This window comes from Emydura macquarii, unplaced genomic scaffold, assembly GCF_026122565.2.
Source record: "Emydura macquarii macquarii isolate MOO-44397 ecotype Brisbane River unplaced genomic scaffold, CSIRO-AGI_Emac_v2 contig_2676, whole genome shotgun sequence".
Classification (NCBI taxonomy): Eukaryota; Metazoa; Chordata; order Testudines; family Chelidae; genus Emydura; species Emydura macquarii.
Window position 1 is genome coordinate 46,511,557 of NW_027132813.1, and position 23,443 is coordinate 46,534,999.

A 23,443-nucleotide genomic window follows, 5' to 3' on the forward strand; every position below is an offset into this window, starting at 1 on the left:
TTACTGAATGAGGGAGGCAACCTAATGACAGATGATGTGGAAAAAGCTGAAGTACTCAATGCTTCTTTTGCCTCTGTCTTCACAGACAAGGCCAGCTCCCAGACTACTGCACTGGGGAGCACAGAATGGGGAGGAGGTGAGCAGCCCTCAGTGGTGAAAGAACAGGTTCAGGACTATTTAGAAAAGCTGGACATGTACAAGTACATGGGCCAGAGCATGCTGAGGGAGTTGACTGATGTGATTGCAGAGCCATTGGCCATTATCTCTGAAAACTCATGGAGATTGGGGGAGGTCCCAGACGATTGGAAAAAGGTAAACAGTGCCCATATTTAAAAAAGGAAAGGAGGAGGCTCTGGAAAACTACAGACCAGTCAGCCTCATCTCAGTCCCTGGAAAAATCATGAAGCAGGTCATCAAGGAATCCATTTTGAAGCACTTGGAGAAGAAGCAGGTGATCAGGAACAGTTAGCATGGATTCACCAAGGGCAAGTGATCAACCTGATTGCCTTCATTGATGAGAAGATCTGCGGATGTGGGGAAAGCAGTGGACGTGGTATACCCTGTCTTTAGCAAAGCTTTTGATATGGTCTCCCACAGTATTCTTGCCAGCAAGTTAAAGAAGTATGGGTTGGATAAATGGACTATAGGGTGGATAGAAAGATCAACAGGTAGTGATCAATGGCTCGATGTCTAGTTGGCAGCCAGTATCAAGTAGAGTGCCCCAGGGATCGGTCCTGGGGCTGGTTTTGCTCAACATCTTCATTAATGATCTGGAGGATGGGGTGGATTGCATCCTCAGCAAGTTTGCAGATGACACTAAGCTGTGGGGAGTGGTAGATACCCTGAAAGGTAGGGATAAGATACAGAGTGACTTAGACAAATTGGAGGATTGGGCCAAATGAAATCTAATGAGTTTCAGCAAGGACAAGTGCAGAGTCCCGCACTTAGGACAGAAGAATCTTGTGCACTGCTACACACTGAGGACCGACTGGCTAAGCACAGCAGTTCTTCAGAAAAGAACCTGGAGGTTACAGTGGACAAGAAGCTGGATATGAGTCAACAGTGTGTGCCCTTGTTGCCAAGAAGGCTAATGGCATATTGGGCTGCATTAGTAGGAGCATTGCCAGCAGATCGAGGAAAGTAATTATTCCCCTGTATCAGGCACTGGTGAGGCTATACCTGGAGTATTGTGTCCAGTTTTGGGCCCCCCACTACAGAAAGGATATGGACAAATTGGAGAGAGTCCAGTGGAGGGCAACGAAAATGATTAGGAGCAGGAGCACATGACTTATGAGGAGAGGCTGAGGGAACTGGCCTTATTTAATCTGCAGAAGAGAAGAGTAAGGAGGAATTTGATATCAGCTTTTAACTACAGTTGGAGGGGGGTTCCAAAGAGGATGGAGCTAGGCTGTTCTCAGTGATGGCAGATGACAGAACAAGAAGCAATGGTCTCAAGTTACAGAGGGGCAGGTCTAGGTTGGATATTAAGAAAAACTTTTTCACTGGGAGGGTGGTGAAGCACTGGAATGGGTTGCCTAGAGAGGTGATGGAATCTCCATCCTTAGAGGTTTTTAAGATCTGGCTTGTCAAAGCCCTGGCTGGGATGATTCAGTTGGGGTTGGTCCTGTTTTGAGAAGGGGGTTGGACTAGATGACCTTCTGCAGTCCCTTCCAACCCTAATCTTCTATGATTCTATGATAGTGTCTTGTATTGGCTTAAGTGACTTATGCCATTTGTTACATTGTGTTGATTTTCGATTTAAATTGTATTAGAAATAACATATAATAAAGTCATTTTGTTTTCAAAGAAATTACTGCCTATATATCAGTCCTTAGAATGGAAGGCTGTATCCATGTTCACCCAAGGGTAAACTGAGGCAGGGAGATCTAGGGAGTTTTCCAAAAGATTAAAAGGGAAATCCCTAGTAAACCCTTGTGAACCCTCTAGGTGGACCACCTCCTGTTACCCACTTATAGAATTAAGACTTGTGATTGATCCATTAACACATCAAAGCCATTATAGAACCTCTTGGATCCAAATTTTGGGGTAACTTTGCATCCCTTTAAGGGATTCGTTTTTGCAGAGAACATTGTTTGGCAAAATTTCATGCCTCAGGGAATGTTTGAAGCTATTTTTATTAATTTATTTTCATGAAATTTATTTTACAACTAATTTTGCTTCTGAGAATATCATAAGTCTAAAAAGCGCCAGAAGAAACAGGAAACATGGTTCAAATGCTGCAATGAATATGGACTATTCTGTGCTGAGGTTATTAAGTAAGGATGAACGAGAGAGTTTTTTCCTCACAGCCATGTTCCCCTTCATCATTCACTGATTTACACTGCCCTCTAACCTTAACAATGACTCCCAACAGTCACAAAACATATGCAAAAATCAAAAGAACAAATTACTGAGACTGGAAAATTCTATTTCCTATTCAAGGTATATCCTTCTAAAATAGCATTACACTACAGGTGCTACATTACCCACTACAAAAAAAGAGCTGTGTTAATTGCTAAATAACTGTTAAAAATATAAAGTTGCAAGGCGTTCGCACACAGAAATACACAGGCCACCCTCTCCATAACACCGAAGAGATCAACCAGTCATAAAACCATTCTTTAGCTCCACCAACTCATTACATTATGAGAAAACTTAGAACTCAGACTATATCCCTTTCAACACTTTCAGTAAACATACAAGTAGAGCTGGCCAGAAAACAACACTTCCATTTTGCAAAAAAAAATTGAGGTTCTGGAATTTGTTCTGAAGTGACATGAAACTGAGACCATTTGAAATTTCGCATGACAAAAACTGGGGGGGGACGGGGGGGGAGAAGGAGAGAGACACCTGCCACAGAATAGCCAATAGCCTGGTGGTTAGGATACTCACCTCGGAGGTGGGAGACCCACGTCAAGCTGCTGCTTTGAATCAAGGCAACGTTTCCTAGCCACCAACCATTCTGGCATGGTGGGTCTCTTTCTAAATTCCATCTTGGACCTTCCTGACAAAAGTTACATAGAAATCGATATATTTCCATGAAAAGTTTCAGTTTTGACGAACTGGCATTTTCCATAAAAAATCCCTGACCAGCGCTGTGTATAAGGCTAGATGGTCAATTTGCAATCTGGCAGACCAGACTATGAGTCACAATTCCCTCCCTGATTGTTACCTTGCTCCACTGTGGAAGCAGCAGGTTTATATTCCCTTCAGTGCTCACTCAGCTCCACTGGCTGGAGTTCTGGGATTTGTGAAGAAGGGCAGAGTTTGGCTACACCCATTGCTGGATAGGAGGGGGGCAGTGGTCTCCAGGAGGCTACTCTCTCTCCCACCTCCCTGCAATGCTGGTAGCTCAAGCAAGTGAGTTTTACATGTGGTGTTTCCCTAGTTTATTCATGTGGTTTGATGTCCCAGTCATGATCTGGTCATTTTGATTTTTGGCCACAGCTTTGTTTTCACAGAACACAGAATGCACACTGTGGACGTGGATAAATTAAGGCTCAGAAATGGAGTCTGGGAAGGGATGTGCAGGACAAAATGCAACTTAATTAATAACAGCACATAACTTCCATGAATGATTGCGAGATCATCAGTGTAAACCATGAGTCTTACACCTACCAGCTTAATATGTTCTCGTTTCTGATACTTTTCACTATAATACTGTTCTTGTCGGAGATTGAGCAGCTGCTGTTGTTGCTTTTCCTTCAGTTCTATTAACTTCTGGGTCATTTCTGAGTCAAGGGCAGCCAGTTCTTGTTCAATAGTTGAAGAACTGTGATCTGGGCTGCCAGTTTCACATCTGCAAAGACACATGGAATACCAATAACTCATTCAATAAGTACAGTTAGTACAATTCCTATTTTTTTCTTTCTTTTTCTTTTAGCAATTGTCTAAAGTAGTAGCTGTAGCCCATCAAGAATGCACTGTATATTTAAGTCTCTCAACCCTGTATATTCTTAGTAGTGCAATTACATGATCTAATACACACTTAAAATAATAGGCTGGTTTCTCCACTGATTTCCATTTTCTATGCAAAATGAGTGCAAAACATATAGTACTGTATGGTGAAGGTTATAGTGGTTTAAGCTCAATTTGCACAAGGTACACTGCAGTGGAGAATCAGACTCAATATAAATAAGTCATAAACATAATTGCCAATATTTTCCCAAACTGGGTGCCTCGTTGGGTCCGTAAGTCCACATTTAGGCACCTAACTAAGTGGCTTGATTTTCAAAATAGCTCAGCCCTCCATGAGATTAATAGGAGCTATTGGGTGCTGAGCCTTTTGAAAATAAAGTCATCTATTTAGGTGCCTAAACATGACTTTAGGAACCTAATTTGAGGCTTGCATTTATAAAAAGCATGGCCTGTGTTTGTTTAGGTGCTAAATTGTCCCTTTATCTGCTAACTGGCTCCCCATTGGAAGTTATGTACAGTGAATGAGTGTGCACTTGTGTGGAAGTATTTAATGAACTTTAGAACAGTGGACTTCAGTAAAAAAGAAAACTAGCAAAGGAGTAAGACTGAGTAAGGCAGCACATCGAAGCAAAGGAAAAATTAAAGAAGAATTTAAAAACTAAACTCCCTAAGAAGCAGCCTGAGATTTTGGTCCGGGGAATGAGGGTAAACAACCAAAGGTGGAGAAAGGGGGAGATGAGGGAAGCAGTGAACAGCACATATGAGAGTGAGATAAACAATGCATAAATTTAATGGTAAAATAACAAAAATCTTAAATCAAAAAAATGAAACATGTAAAATAATGTCCTAATCCATATTCCTAGGTGTTTATTCTTTAACACCTTTATTCTAGGTGTTAAATTACTTGCCTAGGAAACCTCAGGAACACAATTAGTGTTGACAGTTTGTGGAAAAGGGCTACAGTTCAGCCTCAGGTAGAGTTATTACTTCAGATGGACAGAATTATAAAGCCCAGAAGAGACAGCAGAATTTGAAGGAACACGAGTCAGCCATTCAGAAATTCAAATCCAGAAAACCAATTATAATTATAATGTAGAAAGTTCTCTACTTTGCCAGTGTGGCCTTCTTTCTGATTGGATGGATACACGGGGCAAGATTCTCAGCTGGTGCAAACTGGAGTAGCTTCACTGAAATCAGTGGAACCACACTGATTTTCACCAGTGGAGGATCTGGACCTTTGTATCTCACTTTTAAGTTTTTAACCAGCAATAAAATTCTCCCTTTCCTCAATCACAGTGCAATGTTTAATTGTTCGTCCCCTACTGGACAGACCTACAAATCTGGGTTGTATATTAATTTTCAAAAATGGTTTGGAAAAAAATTAAACAGAGACAAACAAAATGGTTTGAATATAATAAAGACTGAACCTTCACGCAACACTATGGGAAACCGAACAGTTTCCTGAGGTTCCATGAGATTGGATGACTTTTGTTTTTACACTTTTCCCATGATTTTTGCACTTCTGCTTTTGGTTTATCAAAAGCATTCATATTGCATCAATCATTAAAATATCCGGGTACATGTCACCAGGCTTAAATTAAAGGAAAAATAGATTCCTGTATAGGAAGTTGAAAACATCGAGATCCTGCCTTCTCAGCACCATGACAGACTAGGAAGATCTTGTTACTATACTAAATGAAAGTGAAAGCTGAATCAGTCCAGATAAAGTGTGCGTGGGTCCTACAATGCTGTCTGAGTATAGCCATGTTCCAATTCAGAACAATTCTCCATGGTGCAAGAGAATTACTGGGAAAGCCCTAACTCCAACTCCCCTGAGCCACATCCTTGGCACAGTTAGGCATAGGTGATGAACATAGATGTTGCAGTGGGAGAGACTTTTGATATGGATTTGAATTTAAAACACTGAAATAGCATGAGACAAGCTATTGCCAGAGCAAGAGAATACTAGTCTTCTTATGGGAAATTCTGTTCTTGTGAGACTACTAGGTCAATTTTCCAGACCAAATGCAAGTTTAGCATGCACACTCCATACCAAATCTCTGAATGCCCATAACCCAATTTTCAGCTACAAGGTTTGATAGCCAAGATGAGCAACACATATTCCAGAAAGAAATGATAGAAATAATGGTACAGCACTGTTTTCCCAGTTCCGATAGTTTATACTGACAGAATATTTACTTTAGCAAGGAAAATTTAAATAGGGTTACAACTTTCCTAACTGAGTATCAATCTAATCCTAAAATCAATTTGTGCAAAGCCACTGCCTACTAAGCATGAAGTCCAAAGTATTTAGGACACCTTGTGACTAATTTTCAGAGGCACTTGAGGCCAGCTGTCAGCACTTCTGAAAAATCAGGCTCCAGGTAGTAGATTTTCAAATGTATTTAGATATCTAAAGATGCAGATAGTCTAAATTTTATGGACTGAATGAGAATTAGGTGCCTAATCTGTTTAGGCACTTTTCAAAATCCCACTAGGAGTCTGTATGCTTCTTCAGGTGCATAAGTACTTTTGAAAATCTGGGCCAAGGTGTCTCAATCTGAGCACTCAAAAGCTGAAATTCTTTTGAAAATGTCACTATATATCTCTGTAATGCAATTTGCACTATATTTGGGATTTTGAACGACACAGTATATAGATACTTGAGTACTTTGTGCCATGAACAGAGTAAATTTAATCAATATGCACATTTTCATCACACTTGTCAAATGGCAGTACTAGCAGTATCACTGTGAAAGGAGAGTCCAACCTAAATACAGAGTTGCAGCACAGAATAGGGTGGTCATGCTTACTAAACTGAGCAATTTATATGATTAGCTTATATATTTTCAGGATAATACTTAACTCATGTTGTTGAAAAAAATATGGCTTACTGCTAAACCTTAGCTAAAAATGCTCAGATCTTAAGATATTTAACTGACAAGCTCACTCAATAAAAATCTTCAATCATTACACCATTATGACCCCAATTCAACAAAGCATCTATGTAACTTTCAGTATGTGAGTCACCCCACCGACTTCAGCTTTACTGAATCAGGGCCTAATCCTACACACAGCTGTAGTACATTGATTGACCTCTGATCAGGTTATACACATTTGAGTCATTTTTTAATACAGGGACTGCTGACAAAATAGTAATTTGTATTCTGTAGTTGCAGGGAAACAGCTTCAGTAATGATCTAAAATGATATAAACTGACTTTTTGCTGGGATGTTGTAACTTATTATATGTCTTTTGCTTAAGATAATTTGCACTTGCAAGTTTGAACAACCCTAAGTATATATTCTTGTCTTTTTAAAATTCAGCATCAGACCTTCTAAACCTTCATATTTTCCAATGTAAAACTTCTCATCTTTGAAATTATTTGGGAGCTCAATGTAATAAGGCATAGTTGAATGTTTCATTGCCTGACACTATGGAAGATCTATGGCCACATCCTAATGGAACAAAAAATGTCCTTTAACTGAAAGGTAAATGAGTTTTTTATTTGATTTTGTTATACAGTCGAAGTTTGAATGGAATAAACCAAAGAAAGAAAAATCTTGGTGCCACTGTCTGCAGATTTCTGTCCTGCATGGTGGCATTAGACAATATAGCAGATTACAAATTACTGCGCAACAGAGCTGACAAACAGCGATAAAGAATTTTATAGACTCAAACTTAGAATTTGACATTCTGAAAACAGAACACAGCCAAAGTCACTTAAACATGGAGAGGCAGCTTTAGGATTACAAAACTCCTATTAAACTGAATGACAGTTCTGTCCTCAGACAATCAAACGGCCAAGTTGCCTTCTGAGAACGATTTGTGGGCTATTTCCCCATCAGTTACAATCAGACGTGTTATTATGGAAGTCAGAAGCCAGAAATCACTCCTGGCTTTCTCTCTCTGCTTGTCTCCTGCAGATTATTTTTTATGTTCATGGTTTTCATATTTTAAAGGCTGTGATGAATTGCAAATAGTCAATTTTATGAAATAATAAAAAGGACTCAGAATGTAATGATGCTTATTTTAATTAAATGAGTTGCAGAATGATGCTGTAATGTTCACTACACTTAAATAAATTATAATTAAATGAAAAGGCTTCATAATTGGGAGGAACAGAAACCTACCAAAAGGCATCCCTGATGAAGCAGATTCAACTGCGGTATTATTAGTATCCAACCCTGCATAAATTTAGGCATATGAGTAATTACATTTTGCGTAAGTGTTTGTGGTAGCGGTTTTTAAGGGTCTTTATTGATATATAGTTCATTGCTACATGCACAAAATGAGTATTAAAAAGATTTAATGAGTCACATTACACTTCTCACATCAAATTGACAGAAATAACTACAGTGCCCATACCCTTTTATTTTCTAAACAAAATTTTTAAAAAAATCACTTTCACACAAACAAAAAAATACCAGGCAATGGAGAATTGCAAAGTAAACAGGGCACAGCACGAGACTGCATAAGGAAAGGGGCCATAACATCTTGTCTAGATCTACTTAAATAAATCAATCAAAACATTTTAAGGAGTCCTCTTAAGTTCATCTTTTGAAATGTATTCAGTTACTGTCAGCTGTTAGTCAGTAAATCTATCAGATGTTAAATTGAAGAATTCTTAGTATTCGATCATCAAGTCTTTCCAGGATTCCAGTTTGGAGGCACCATCAAGCTGAGAATGTCGCTCCTTGCCACAAATAATAAAACAGGACCAATTTTGATTTTCAGGTTTAATTAGAATCATAGAAACATAGAAGATTAGGATTGGAAGGGACCTCAGCAGGTTATCTAGTCCAACCCTGTGCTCAAAGCAGGACCAACCCCAACTAAATCATGCCAGCCAGGGCTTTGTCAAGCCACACCTTAAAAACCTCTAAGGATGGAGATTCCACCACATCCCTAGGTAACTCATATCAGTGCTTCACCACCCTCCCAGTGAAAAAGGCTTTCCTAATACCCAAACTTGAGACCTTTGCTCTTAGTTCTGTCATCTACTACCACTGAAAACAGCCTAGCTCCATCCTCCCTGGAACCTCCTTTCAGGTAGTTAAAGGCAGCTATCAAACCCTCCCTCATTCTTCTCGTCTGCAGACTAAACATGCCTAGTTCCCTTAGCCTCTCCTCATAAGTCATGTGCTCCAGCCTCCTAATAATTTTTGTTGCCCTCCACTGGACTCTTTCCAATTTATCCACATCTTTTCTGTAGTGGGGGGCCCAAATCTGGACACAATACTCCAATTGCACCTTTAGAATTAACACTGGGGGATCAAGAGCTAATTGTTTGTTCGTTTTGGGCCAGATCATGGCTTGTTCTATTTATTTGTGCAGGGGAGGGAAAGGGCATAAGGTGGTCTCTTACCTTCCCTCTTTGGGTTACCTGCATGAGTTACAGTGTAAAGTGGAGAGGGCAGCAGTTTCCATGCGGACACTGCTCCTCCTCTGCAGAAAAGCAGGGAGACATCGGGAGTGTGTGACACCATGCAAAGCCCATCAGCCAGTGCACTTGTACCTGCTAGGAAAGGCAAGTAATTGGTGCTAGTAAAGAGCTAATGCAGACTACCTCCTGCCTGCAGCAAGGAGGGAATCAGGGACTGAATTGTGACTGAGTTGTGAGCTGGTCTCAGGTCTGGTCTTGCACCTAGGTACAGCCTCTTACTCAGGGCTTGTGGGAACTCCACAATCAAGTCCTCTATGTGTTATTTGTAAAAGAATGGATTATCAGAACAGCTGAATCACCTGACATCACCATACAGATGAAAGCGGGTTTCTCAACACACATATTGCTTGTCTATATCACATTCCATGTACAGTAGGAGACACCCTATGTACCATATAAATTGGGACAGTCTTATTTGTTTGTGAGTAGAGAAGAAATGCATGACAAGGGGGGCTTCTGTCCATAGTTGTAGGTTCTATCTCCATTTCAAGATCCCTGCTCTCATTCAATCTATGAATGTCATGGCCTTTGTTTTACGTCTGTATTCTTGTGTTAACTCCACGTATTTGTTATATTACCAATTAAAAGTAAATGGATAAAGATCTTTTGTATTAAAGGAGAGGAAACTCCAGTCAACATACCTTTTCTTACTATCCCTTTTTGTGGTTTTTTCTAAGACTGCCCTACGTCGCAGGTAATCGTTCTGGATTTCATTATACTTCGCAGTGTGCTCTTTGATCAGATCAGTGGTTTTCTTGTGGTGTCTCTTTACAAGGTCCTTCATTTCTTTGTAGTGCTTCTTCTGCAGTTTAACAAATGACTTCTGTTGTTTTAGCTCCTCGATAGTCTGTGCTTCCACTTCTGCAACAACAATCACAGAAGTGGCATCATTTTTCTCTGATTGAAATCATACATTAGTAGGACATTCAAATTCTGGTTAACAGGGCAGGAAACCAAAGGCTTTTGTTTACTATTGATAAACAAAGTTTATTGGCTTGAGATAAATCAGGGGCTTTCAATGATAGCAACCAACTTTATCTGCACTTTACTTAATAAGGCCAAAAATATTGTGGTAAATGTAATCAATTAAAGTCTAGGGAGTTAAATGATAAATTAGGAATCAGCTCATTTAGCAAGGCAAATACACTGTTTTTCTCTCCCTCAAGCCCTCTCAGACACAGAGGACTCCCACCAGCACAAGACAAACGAAACCACACTTCTCTCCTGTATTTCCCCAACCTACCAGAAACCTATTATGGATGAATATCCCTCTGACAGAGGAGGACTAGATGTAGCTCCTTCTGGGGACAGAGTAGTTGCTTCAGAATGTCCCTAGTACAAGCTGCCATTGTCCAGGCACTGACAGTAGGACATGTATGAACACCAGACCAATCTGTCTGGAATAATGGGCCAGTCCCAGTTCTAAAAACATTACACAGCTAGACCTTTATTCTTGTTTCCTTTATATTTCCATTGGCTCATTTTCCCTTAAACAAGTCCTCCCAGTTTGATGAAGATTTACCAACTTTCTCAAATTGATCTGCTATGGATGATTTCTCAGCAGTTTATTATCAGACAAATATTTGTTGTATTTTAAAATACAAGGAAAGGCAGATCTATTTTATTCCTTAATTGTACATTCAGTAAGGAAATGTCATCTAAAACAGACACAATGAAGAGATGCTGAAAAGATGGAGTCAAAAAAATCTATATGCCTCTTTTATATCCAAAAATTGTCCGATGCTGGTTATACTAGACACTGTTCATTTTCTGATTTAGTCTAAATTACAATGGGTCATGCTAGCATGTTTAGGTTGGAGAGTTCCATTCTATGTTGCGTTCATCTTATGTTCAGTTTGTACATGTATGATGGTTGCCAACTTGGCTGATGCACCAGGGATTGAACCAGAGACATCCAGAGCTAAAAACATAAGCTGCTATAGCGTGAGCTAAAGCACTATATATAGCTAGGGGCTGTAACAACTCATATCTCATCTGAGGATTGGGGGACCAGTAACACACTCACCAATGGGTTACATGTGCTCTTTGGGAAACAGAGATTAACGAGGGGAAATGGGAGATGTTAACTCACAAAAATCCTTATGGAAAAGAAGCCAAAGCTCTGGATGGGCCTCCAATTTTGAAATTTTCAACAGCGCAAACCACTGAATTTAACTGAAATCCAAAGCTAACCTCAAATGCAGTTCTATCTTAAATTGGGATACATCCTAGGGAAATTCTGTTACTTGTTCTTTTCACACTCTTCCTTTTCTAGGCAATGGTTTGGTCTGGAGCACAAGGACACATTTTCATATCAGTACACAGGGCTTTAGCTGAGCAACACTTTGACAAGTTACTTCTATAGGGTCCATTTTCAGTTGAATTCCATGGGGATTACAAAACTAAAGCTTCATGTACCAAAGTGAAAATATATCTCTTAGTATAGCAGAATCAATGTATTCTTCAAAGAAGTTGAACTAAAGGGCTTCTTTGCTGTGGAAGTGGAGAATGGACTTGATGTCATGAAGAAGCTAAGCCAACAATGACATTCAACTAGGTATGAAGCTAGGTATCAAGCTGTGTATCTTATTGTTAGGGGTTATGCCATTGACTTCAGGACTGGGCCCTACATTGCACTGATAGCTGTGCTATCACTGGTGAATCTCCAACAGTGTTAGCAATAGTAAGAGCTCTAGCGAATGCAAGGTGCTGGCATTAAGTCATCTAAGTCTGCTCAGAGCAAGTCTAGATGATATGGTGGTAGTAATACTGGTACCTTCTCTACATTCAGACTCCCAATATTCCCACCATTGCAGGCACTGGAGGTAGTGCAACAGAAGAAAATATTAAGAAAAAGTGCCCTGTAAGGACTCAATCCTGTTCTCACTGCAGCAGTCAATGACAACCCCACCATTGACTTCAAAGTTGCAAGACTGTGTCCTAATGGAACAAGTCCTGGTATGTACATTTGCCACAAAATTATTTCAGTAATAATCAGACAACGAAAGGTCAAAACCAGGCTATTTCCAGAAATGTACATATCCCTGAACAAACACCGTAAAATTCATTCGGCGTATGCTGCTGCATAACATCTGTATATTTATTACCTGTTAGCACACTCTGAATAAGATCTTCTGTTTTTGCAGGTGCTTTCACAGAACCTAGAGGTAAAAGATATTATTGATTCAAATTATTTTTAAACAGAAGCCACATATGTTGCCCTCAGAAACTTTATATATATTCTATATCACTATTGCAGTTGACATGGCATATACACTTGGTGAACATTTCTGAATAATATGAGGAAATATATCTTTTAGGTATATCCCTTTACACTTCCCAAGAGTAGCAACATGGAGGCAATGCTTGTATTAACACAAAACACCACAACACAAAATTAAATGCCCAAGCCTCCTTACTTTTCTTATGAGAGGTATGCTACTGAACTCAGTGGGACCAATCATCTGAGTAAGGTAAACAGGCTTGTGGGTAGTAAAACACTGTTACTTTAAGTGACAGTTCAAAATTGCTTTAAAAGGCTCTGATCCAACTTCTCTGAAGCCTGTGGAAGTTGAATCGGTCCTCTGATGAACAATCCATAATTACACTGGCAACAATGCTGTTTTAGAATTCTTATTAAACTAGATATATCAATATAAAAGTATACAGGCCTCCATTTTCAAAGAATGAATTTTAAGTGCACAGTAAAATGTAAATGCATGCACAAATAACTGGAAATATTTTTGTAAAAGCAACTTAAGAGCCTACTGTACTTGGACATAAGGAACTGTCATACAAACAATCTTGCCTGTAATGGAACACTCAGTTGCACAATAACATATGCAAAATATACTTCACTATTTTCAAAACTCAGGAAAAATGTCTAATGTTTGTTCATTAAAATACATGTCCATTCCTATTTACATCTTCCTTTGTGTGTGCAAATTGCTTCTAAAGTATCATGGGCCCATAGCCAAACCAATAAAAGTGTGGGTGTGAGTGTTGAGATGAGGATGCAATTGTTTTGGAGGACCTGAGACAGGAGTAAAATTGTACCTTTCCCAGGAAAATGTGTGTGAGGATATTATCATTTGTTTAGCATTAACAGTTTGCTTGTGCTGTATTAAGATATGAAAATGAAGACAACCCTGAAGACACTGCAATAGAAGAGACAGAGTATGTAAATATTAAATAACAGAAGACTGGTCCCCTAAAACATCCAGAGGTTGGGACAACAAACTCACTTCTGGAAGAAGTGAGATTTTATAAAGCATTTGACACAAGGGATTTGTGTACTTTACAGTAAGACTTGGAGAAGTTCAAAACATACTGCTATTATGCCTATCAACATAAAGTCAGGTGTCAAAAAATGCTCAGCACACAATATTGGGGTCAGATTTTCTACACAGCTCAACTCCATTTAGGCACCTACAAGAAGTGGCCAGATTTTTCAGAAGGGTTTAGTTCTCCAGAGCTTCCGTTGTTCTCAGGATCTCACTCCACTGGCACAACGGGAGATGCTGGGTGTTGGGCACGGCTGAAAACCTGGCCCATCATGTTTAACTGCTGCACTGGTATTTAAGATATGCAAGGAAAGACCAAAGTAATCTTCATACTGGATACTTCTCATTGCCTCTCCAAGGTTCAAGTAGTCTGTGTCTATGTGTGTGTTTTATTTCTGTCCTCAACTCTTGTGTAATCTTGACCTGTTTCACTCTAGGGGTGACTACTTTTCCGGCATGAATGGATACAGCATATGAAGCATATAGGAATCCTTCTGGAAGAAGGAGGCTATTACTAATGTGAAATAAAATAATGATGTGTGTTACAATACGGGACAATTTCTTACCGCTCATTTTACATTTTTTAATGCAAAGCACACAGAGAAATTGTTACTCAGCCATGGTAGTGGTGTTGGTTTTTGTTTTTTTAAAAAAAATAATTGATGTAGGGAAAATGTGTTTAAGTCTTTTACCTGGGGCTGGTTGGCTATGGGCAATCTGAGTTGCTGGCTTAGGTGTTAGAGAAGTGGAGTGACTTAGTCCATTTTCTGCTGGTGTTGGTCTGGGCTCATTGTTAGCTTCTGATGGTGCATCCCCCTGATCAACCTAAAGATACAGAGTATTTTACATTACTTTTTGAAATTGATATAAACATCATACATAAATGCAGCAAGAGGAGGAGGGAGTTATTTATTTTCAGTCTTAGCTTCATGCCTTTTTTGATTCTGAAATTGCTTACAGGTTTTATATACACTGCTCTAAAAGAAAAATATGGAGTTAGTAATTCTGTTTGCCACTGTATCAGTTACGTTCATTTTTGTTGTTTAACTTTAAAGAAATACAGCACATATATTTCTGAAGAATTATTCTGAGTGTACTTTTGTCTTGTATAACCACAAAGAAAATTTGTTAACAAGATATAACTCAACTGGGTAGTTTTCAGCCACAAAACAGACAGGTATTCTACTCATTTATAATATATATTGGCTAACAGTATCAGAGGTGAAACTATATGGAATCAGCATTGTACTGAATCAAAACCCCCCCTTCTAGAAGTAATGTCGAAGGCAGCAGGAAAATACCACCCAGATCCCTATTATGAATAAAATATGTGTATAGAACTGCTTCCAAATTTCATAGCTAATTTTACTAGATACACATGCCAGTATAATTATTCACCAACTCTCAGGACACACACGCATGTTTCTTATTCCCAGGATATAACATTATCATAATTACACTCAACAATGAGCATATAAACAGTACCTCCATCCTGCTGAATTTTGCATAAACGTATCTCTGGTATCCAGCTCGTCTAAGCATTTTCCACAACCTTTTCCTATTTGCCAGCTCCCTTATGAACACCTTACAATGCTCAGGGAGGAGGGGGGACTCATAGCAGTGGTAAGCTATCTGGATTTTGAGATGGCCAAAAAGTGTATGAAAAACCAGTTGCCATGGCATCAGCTGAATACAGTCCTGGACTGTTCCTTAGGCTGCTTCTATTTCGTTCCTTGAGGATAATCAAATTACAAGCAGGACACAGGTTTCAGAATATCCGTCTGCCACTCTATCAAGAGGCAAAACAGGTTCTGGTATAATTGTTTTATGCTAATTAGACTGCCAGTTTACTGCAACCTGGCTCAACAGTCATATAACTTAACACTTTGTGTACTGTGAAGAGATCTCTGTCTCGACAACTTAATTCTAATAAAACTGTGCGATGGGATATGAGGATGCCACCACCATTGTTTCTATTAGGAGATTCAATCTATTCCAACCATTTCATTTATCTCATGCACAAGCAAAACATGATCCGAACAGTGATACACATGCCCACTTTCATTATAGAATGATCATGTTTTTGGCAGAAGTCTTGGCTGCTTTTATTTGTTTTTCTTTTTTAAACACTGTTAAATGAAGTCATGTTCAACGGTTTCATAAAAACAGTGATCTGCTGTTAGAACTTGCACTGCATGAATTATTAATAAAAATAAAGCTAGACTTATAAACTTGCATCCCAGCTTGCAAATTCATGCATGGGAAGTTAGGAGCCAGTTTTGTGCGTGAAGGTGCAAATTTTATTTTTTGTGACCAGGTTTATATATGGCATACAAGTTTATGTAGCGCTGTACCTTGTTTACCAACGATTAATATGACTGTTCAGTTTTGGGCACCAGAGACATTTATTTCAAGAAACTAAATCAGAAAATGTGAGACAAGTTCAGGAAGTGAACAAAGAGCCATTTTCTGTGTAACAAGCAATTTAATCTTGTTATAAAGCGCTTTCTCGTCTCATAATTCATCATCAACCTCAATTTTTAAGCGAATGTAATCTTCCCTTAATGGAGAATATTGCAGGCTATCTTTCTTAATACATTATATATTCCACCCTCATATTTTACTGCTTTAGTAGTGAAGTATAAAAGGAATATTAGCTTACGCCCTATGCTTTGTCATGTCTTTATTAAAAGACTGTGCTTACTCAGCAAAAGTTAATGCTCAGCAGGGTAGAGCAGTGTTAGCCCTGGTCTACACTTACCTGGAGAGTCGGCGGGAGTTACGCAAACTGCTCTGCTTCCCTTCTGCGTGGTGTCTTCACTGCGCTTTGCCGACAGGAACCGTGTTTCCATCGGCGCAACGCTATGCTACTTGGGGGGGTGGTTTTACTCAGTTGACTTCCTGATCGATTGAGCAGGTCTACACTGACTGCTCAATCGATCCAGAAAGATCGATCTGGCGGCGGGGACTTTGCCGCTGTCATTATAGACATACCCTTATATAGATACATAGGGCTGGATTCTGTGCTACTATGCAGCAAAAAGTGGCTGGGGAGTCCCCTGTGCAGGAGAATTGCCAATAGCAGATGTACTGTAGCTATCTTCCACACTAACCGCACCTGATGTACGGAGGAGGAGGGGTTGTCTAAGAGGTTCCACCATGCCTGCCTGATCCTTTCTGTTAAGAGAGACCTTATGCTGCTGGCATAAGGAAGGACAGGATGTCTTGAGCTCTGACTTATGACAAGGCTGGGTGTCTCTGAATCAGTGAGCCACGATCAGCTCCCTGTAGCCATCACTCTCCACCTTGTCTGGATGTAGTGGAGATTTTGGGGTTACAGTCTTTGTTCACTCATGTCTGTGGACGCCATGATAGCAGCGGGGTCTTTAGGAAGGATCTCAATGAGGAGAGAGTAGCAGCTGGGGTGCCAGCTCAGAAAGGGTATTCCACGAAGAGGTGGCATGAACAAAGACGCAGAGATAACTGTGAGAAGTGGGCAAACAGGACGCTAAGGTTGGTATTATCGGCAGAGTGACAGTTGTGGGACAGATGCTTCAATAAGAGACTAGGTTGACTGACTAGGCAGGGGTCGAGTTATGGGAGGTTCCAGCAGGGGAAGGCAAGAAGTTTAAATGTCATGTGATGAAGAAGGGTAAGCCTGGGGAAGGATTAGAAAAAGGATGGCTGCAGTCAGATTGAACAGCTAATGTGATTTGAGCAATAAAGGTTTTGCCAACTCCAAATGTTCAAAAATCATGAGTCAGACCCAAAAACTCATTATTGGCTCCAAACTCATGAGTAAGGTTAAGATTTTGTCACAGTTATTTTTAGTAAAAATCACAGACAGGTCACGGGCAATAAAAAAAAAAATTTAACTGAGCCTGTGACCTGTCTGAGACTTTACTAAAAATAACCAGGGGGGCGGGAACCCAGCGGGGCGTGGGGAGGGAGAATGACAGCTAGATCCCCTTGGGGGAGAGGGAGACACCCACTACTATAGAGGGGGCTCAGAGTCCCGGCTCCAGCTCTGGTCGCAGCCATGAAACATGCATGCATAGTCCCAACACCAATCCCAGCCACAGCTACGGGGGGGCAGAGAGGCACACAAATCCAGCTTCAGCCCCAGCCACAGCCATGGGAGAGCACACAGGCGGTCCAGTAAAGTCAAGGAATCCGTGACTCCTGTGACCTCCATGACTAAATTGTATCCTTACTCATGAGATTAAAAAAAAAAAAAAGATATAATGTTTTTTGAGCTGCATTCTTATTTTCAAACACCCACCAACCACCCCAAGGTGGGTACGACAATTAGTGTTGCCAGTTTAGAGTGGAAAATACAATTTTGACCTCCACACCCCTCTATCAATCAGTGTTGTGCTTCAAATTTCTTCAGCTGAAGCCTGTGTATGAGATTTAAATCAATTGCTAACTACATGGGAAGTTTGAAGACTTGATGAGATCATTCAAGAAAAAAGACCTGACACACAATGCTGAATTTGTTAAAGGACCCATTTTCAAATTAATTTTAACTTATAAACTAATTCACAGATTTATGTGGAAGTTCTCAGAAAATACATTCTGTACTCCAGAATTCTGTATACATGCTGTACAGTGAGAGCTGTCATTTTGGGGAGGAACCACTGTATTTTTCACAAATATCAAAGAGGCTGAATCCCTGCCTTAAGTGCATGATTTAACTTAACCCTAGTGATTGAGCCATGACTGGTACCTCCCGGGTACATCCTATACATGTATATAGAACATTATGAAGGTTGTAAATTCAAGCAACCAAAAGTTAGGAAATGCCAAATTAAGGTTGTCTGTGCAACCTTAATTTGCCCTCCTTGTCTGTATGCATTATGATACAGTCTTTAATTACATGATCTCATACTATTTTTTCCACAGAACCTCTGCCTCATTCAGTATGTAGGATGGATAGTGCTAACTGAATTGACAGCTTTTCTATATTTCTTTTTGTCCTCCTCATTCAGTATGTACCTCAAACCTATTTATAGTACACCATGCAACACCTGCTCGGAAAACAGAATTATTAATGTCAGAGAATCACAGAAATGTCAGACCTCAATAGGTTACCAAGTCCAGTCCCCTGCAATGAGGCAGGACTAAGTTATCTAGATCATCCCTAACAGGTGTTTGTCTAACCTCCAATGACAGAGATTCTACAACCTCTCTAGGTAATTTGTTCCAGTACTTAACCCTTAAGGGCTTTTGTGTGTTGCTCTCCTTTTAATACCTTAATGCTTCACAAACATTAATGACTTTAGCTTTCCATCAGCTAAAGGGTAAGGTGGTATCATTATCCCCATTTTACAGATGGAAAACAGACACACAGAGATAAGGCCAAAATTGGCAAGTGTCCACTCATTTTGGTTGCCCATGTGGAAACAACTAGGGCTTGACTTTTCAGAGAGCTAAGTATTTGTATAGCATTTGATAAGTTCAAAACACTGCTCCAAACTGGAATCTTCAGGGAATTCAACCACCTATCTCTAACAAGGCTTTGCTGACCATGTGAAAACCTCGATTTGTTGGAAGTTTATGTTCTGGCCACATTTGGACAGGCTGTCGTGAAAACAGCAAAAGGCCCATCTCTGACACCAGGCTGCCCCCCTGCAAAATTTTAAGTCCCTGCTCCAAAGCACTGGGGGAGTGAACTTCCCAAGGAAATAGCTGTAAGAATGTTTTAACAAGGACCAACCCCAGTTTCATTCTCAGAAACTATTGATCTGTTTCAGCTGAAACTTAAAAACAAACAAACAAAAACCCAGAGGCAGACACCCAGCATGGAAAATTTCAGTCTGAATGGTTAAAGCTTGGCAAAGTTATAAGCAACTGAAAACAGGGTCTTATACAGGGTCTTTCTTCATGCTTGGCATATATAATTTTGACAGCCAAACTGAATTTTCATTGGTGTGGTGTTCAATTTAGCAAATTTTATTATATATGATACATGAAAATGCTATCCCAGAATTCTCTTCAATTTCTTTTCTCCATCAAACAGCTTGTTAAACCAAAAACCACTGAAGTGGAGAAACAGAATTACTGGGCCAGATTCTCAACTACTGTCATCTGCAGTTGGAGGTAGCAGAGTGACAGGGTTGTCAGGGAGCCAGTTAAATCCACTGATTCTCTGCCCCAGCTCCACAGCAGGAATGCTTATATCAGCTGGCTGTGGTCCCCAAAATATATTGCTCTGGCAGGAGCAGCTAGAGTGCAGCTCTGGCCACTCCCCTTTCCAGGCCCTCATACTTATCCCCCATGCCATGGTCTGCAGGGAGAAGGGTCTAGGAATTGGCTACATGGCTCTCCACCTGGTGAGGACTTCTCCATGCCAAGGAATCCTAGCTGGGGACCTGTGAGGGATGTCTGCTCCCTTTGTGCCATATGAACAAAGGGAATGGAATGGGGGCAGAGTATCTGCTCCATAAAACTGCTTTACACTATTTTGCATAAATACACTGAACAGCGTACTGTACTTTGACATCAGTACGGCTACAATGCACAACATTTACAACTAAAGTATTTAAATGTTTGTAATTTTACAAAGTATTTTTCTGGGAAACAGCATTTTACATATAATAACTCTAAAGTTTGCAGTGAAGGAAGGTCTGGACTTTTGTAGTGGTCAGTGATCGAAAACTGGGAATTCACATCATGTTCAAAAGGATTTCTGTTCTGAAAGTAACTGCTAAATATTGCAAAACAAAACAAAAAAAAAATACAATTCTGTAACTATTAATTCCCCGACTTTACTGATTCAGACTGGGAGTACAATGAATTAAGTAACTTCTGTGGTTGCTATCTTGGGATTTTTCTAATTTTTACACCCAAAGATTAACCTCTCATATCTCATTGAAAATGTGTCTATTTTCCTTCATCAACAGCTGCAAGAAGCCAGATTAGAAAAATGAAATGGAAAAAAATTCTGTGCTAAGAAACCACTCATCTTTGGACATAATGGACAATCTTTCAAATATAGCTGTATTGTTGAAATTGTACTTAGCAAAATTGAATGGACATGCATTTCTGTGTGCAAATCTGGCAGTTAGATATGGAGTTACCCTACTGTGCATTGCAAGTGTGATTTTCATGAGCGAACATGCATGTACAAAAGTAACACCCTTCACTCTGAAAACCTCGCCCAAGAGGTTGAATACAACAAGAAAAGAACATAGTATGAAAATGCACAAAAGTTCAGGAATGAGAAAAGTATAATTTTAGGAATCAGTCAATTTCAGACTTATGAGTACAGCCCACATGTCATATATCTTACCCTGTATGTATGTTTACCAAGACAAAGTAAGAATGGGACACTTAAAATGAAACAATGTTGCAAGTTTGTGCATCTTTCCTGTCATTGCATCCGTTTTACTAGTTTACTGTTGATAAATGCAATACCACATCGTGCCATTTTTCTCCTAAAACATACTTCTCTCCCACTGTGAAGTAAATGCCTTTGCCCTTAGAGTTTTCAAGCTGCTTGAAATATGGGAGCATTGACCAAGACTGCTTGCAGCAACTTAGCTTCCCATCTTGCTGTTTGTCTTTAACAAGTATTCTCTGAGTATTTTTCTTAGGGCTAGTCTACACTAGAATCGCTACAGTGGCACAGCTGTACTGATGTAGCTGGGCCGCTGTAGCGCTGTTAGTGCAGATGCTCTATGCCAACGAGAGAGAGGCCTCCAGTCGACATAATTATTCCACCTCCGCAAGCAGCAGCAGCTGTGTTGGAGGGAGAAGCTCTCCTGCTGACATAGCGCTGTCCACACTAGCACTTAGGTCGATGTAATTTATGTCACTCAGGGGGATGGCTTTTTCACCAACCTGAGTGACATAAGTCATACCAAAGTAAGCACTAGTGTATACAAGCCCTCAGACTAACAAATCAGTAATAACATTGTCCAAAAGAAATATGTTTGCACTGTTTAAGCAAAAAATTATCCCTAGACGCACTTAAAAGATTATGTTAAAAAAAGATTTTGCTACTAAAATAGGATCTCATGTGTCAAGCGTCCTAGATAAACCTTCTGATATACTATTGGGTATTTCACAGTGTCCTCAGTCATGTAAACTTATAAGACTGCACATAATAAAGAGACAAAGAGGCAAACTGTTGGCCAAGGAACTGTAATGATTTTCCCTCATTTAATTTTATTTGGGGAGTGTATTCTTGCTTACAAAAACAAGTTTGGTTGAGCTTTTATACCTTTGAGGATGGAGGATCCATGAGACAGGCATGCACAAAAATACACATCAATATATGTGTGTACAATCACTGCAGCTGCACAGGCAAAAATGGGGGTTTAGTGGTAAGTGCTTATGGAAACAAAGGTGCACAGATGTTCTGCTGAAAATCTGGCTTTCACAAAATCCAGTTAAACTAGAGCAATAGACCTGAATTCTCATTCACATAAAGGATTCTCAACATCACTATGGGAGTTTAATGGAGCTTTATAGTGGATATACTTTAAGGGCCCTTTACACTGCCAGACTGGTGTAAAAGGGCCTTTGTGTAAATGAAAATTGGGCTCAAAATGTGGAGACATCAGTATGTGAAGAGCATCTCTCCTCTATGAAGAGAATATGATTTTCAGAGAAACTGCTGTTAAATAGAAAGCCCTCAAAATTCCTGCAAAATTTGTAATATTTTCAAAGAAAGCGAATGATATAGTTCTCTCATTGGAACTAGGAAAACCACTCCATCAGAATGCTACACAAAAATGAGGGTCTGTGGTTGTTTCTCTCATTATTAGCTTTTTGCATTGTGGGTGGCATCCAACACTTTTTCACTAAGGACCAGAGTCAGATAAGTACTACTCAAAGGGAGTAAGGGTAACTCCATGCATAACCCCCAGGGACTTCAACTGGATCCCACATGGAGTACAATGTACACAACATAAGTGTATCAAAACCTGACCCTTAGATAATGGGTTTTTGAAAAGTCCGTAAGTTACTGACAAGCACAAGTCCCATTGACTTTCAATGAAGTCCTAAATCCTGTAGATGCTTTTGAAAATCCCATCGAATCTGATGAATTTTCAGTGACTGAAGTCTGCCTTACCTCTTTCTTTACTTCTTCTTCATCTTCCAGTGTGAGTGCTGCCAACTGTTTAGCTCTTTGTTCCATCAAGTTTACGTATCTAATTGGATTGGATAATGCTTCAATCACATCTGGAAAGGAAGTAAATATTTCAGATCAAAGTTCCTTAATCTATGTTTTTAGAAATGCTGAGGTGTTAAGAAGGTGAATAGCTCTTCTTAAAATCTATTATTCAGAGTTACTACTTGGACATCAGAAACTTCAGTGAAAGTGTGACTATGCCATCATACCAAAGGCATTATGTTATTAACTGTGAAACACCATTTATTGGACTATACATTCTGCACACGTTTAGGCCAGTATTTAGGTAAGGATTTTAATCCCTATTTAATTACTGTGAGATGAATTGGGGGAAGAAGGAGAAATGTTAAATTAGTTTTGTTTTGTCTCTCCTATCTACTGTGTTTTTAATTTTATGTCCAGAACACTTGGAGCCATGGATGTGCACTCTCTGGGAAAGAGTTTTAAGATGGGATTTTATAAACTGTTCTGCATTGGCCCAATTCTATCCCACTGAAGACAATAGTAAAACTCCCAATGCTTAGTTAGGACAATGCTGAGTGCTTTGGAACCCTTAAGTTCACACTAAATAAATATTTTTTTAAATTGCACATTTGCAATATGATCCACAAAAACCACCCAGGTTTATAAATGACTCCAAAAATTAAGTACTTT

General features: G+C 39.6%; 1 protein-coding gene across 8 annotated transcripts in view; it reads right to left on the reverse strand.

Annotated features, from left to right (window-relative positions):
• The window catches only part of PLCB1 (phospholipase C beta 1), a 642,689-nt gene that overhangs the window by 118,225 nt on the left and 501,021 nt on the right, over positions 1-23,443 (reverse strand). For 7 of the 8 annotated variants that reach the window (XM_067565312.1, XM_067565318.1, XM_067565317.1 and 4 more), the window contains 5 exons: positions 22,730-22,839; positions 14,340-14,472; positions 12,472-12,525; positions 10,006-10,225; positions 3,619-3,799 (listed from right to left, as the gene is read on the reverse strand). In XM_067565312.1, coding sequence (XP_067421413.1) covers positions 3,619-3,799; positions 10,006-10,225; positions 12,472-12,525; positions 14,340-14,472; positions 22,730-22,839 — 698 coding nt within the window. Of the gene's footprint in view, positions 1-3,618; positions 3,800-7,460; positions 8,615-10,005; positions 10,226-12,471; positions 12,526-14,339; positions 14,473-22,729; positions 22,840-23,443 lie in introns of those variants that run through there. The other variant, XM_067565320.1, reaches the window with a different exon arrangement.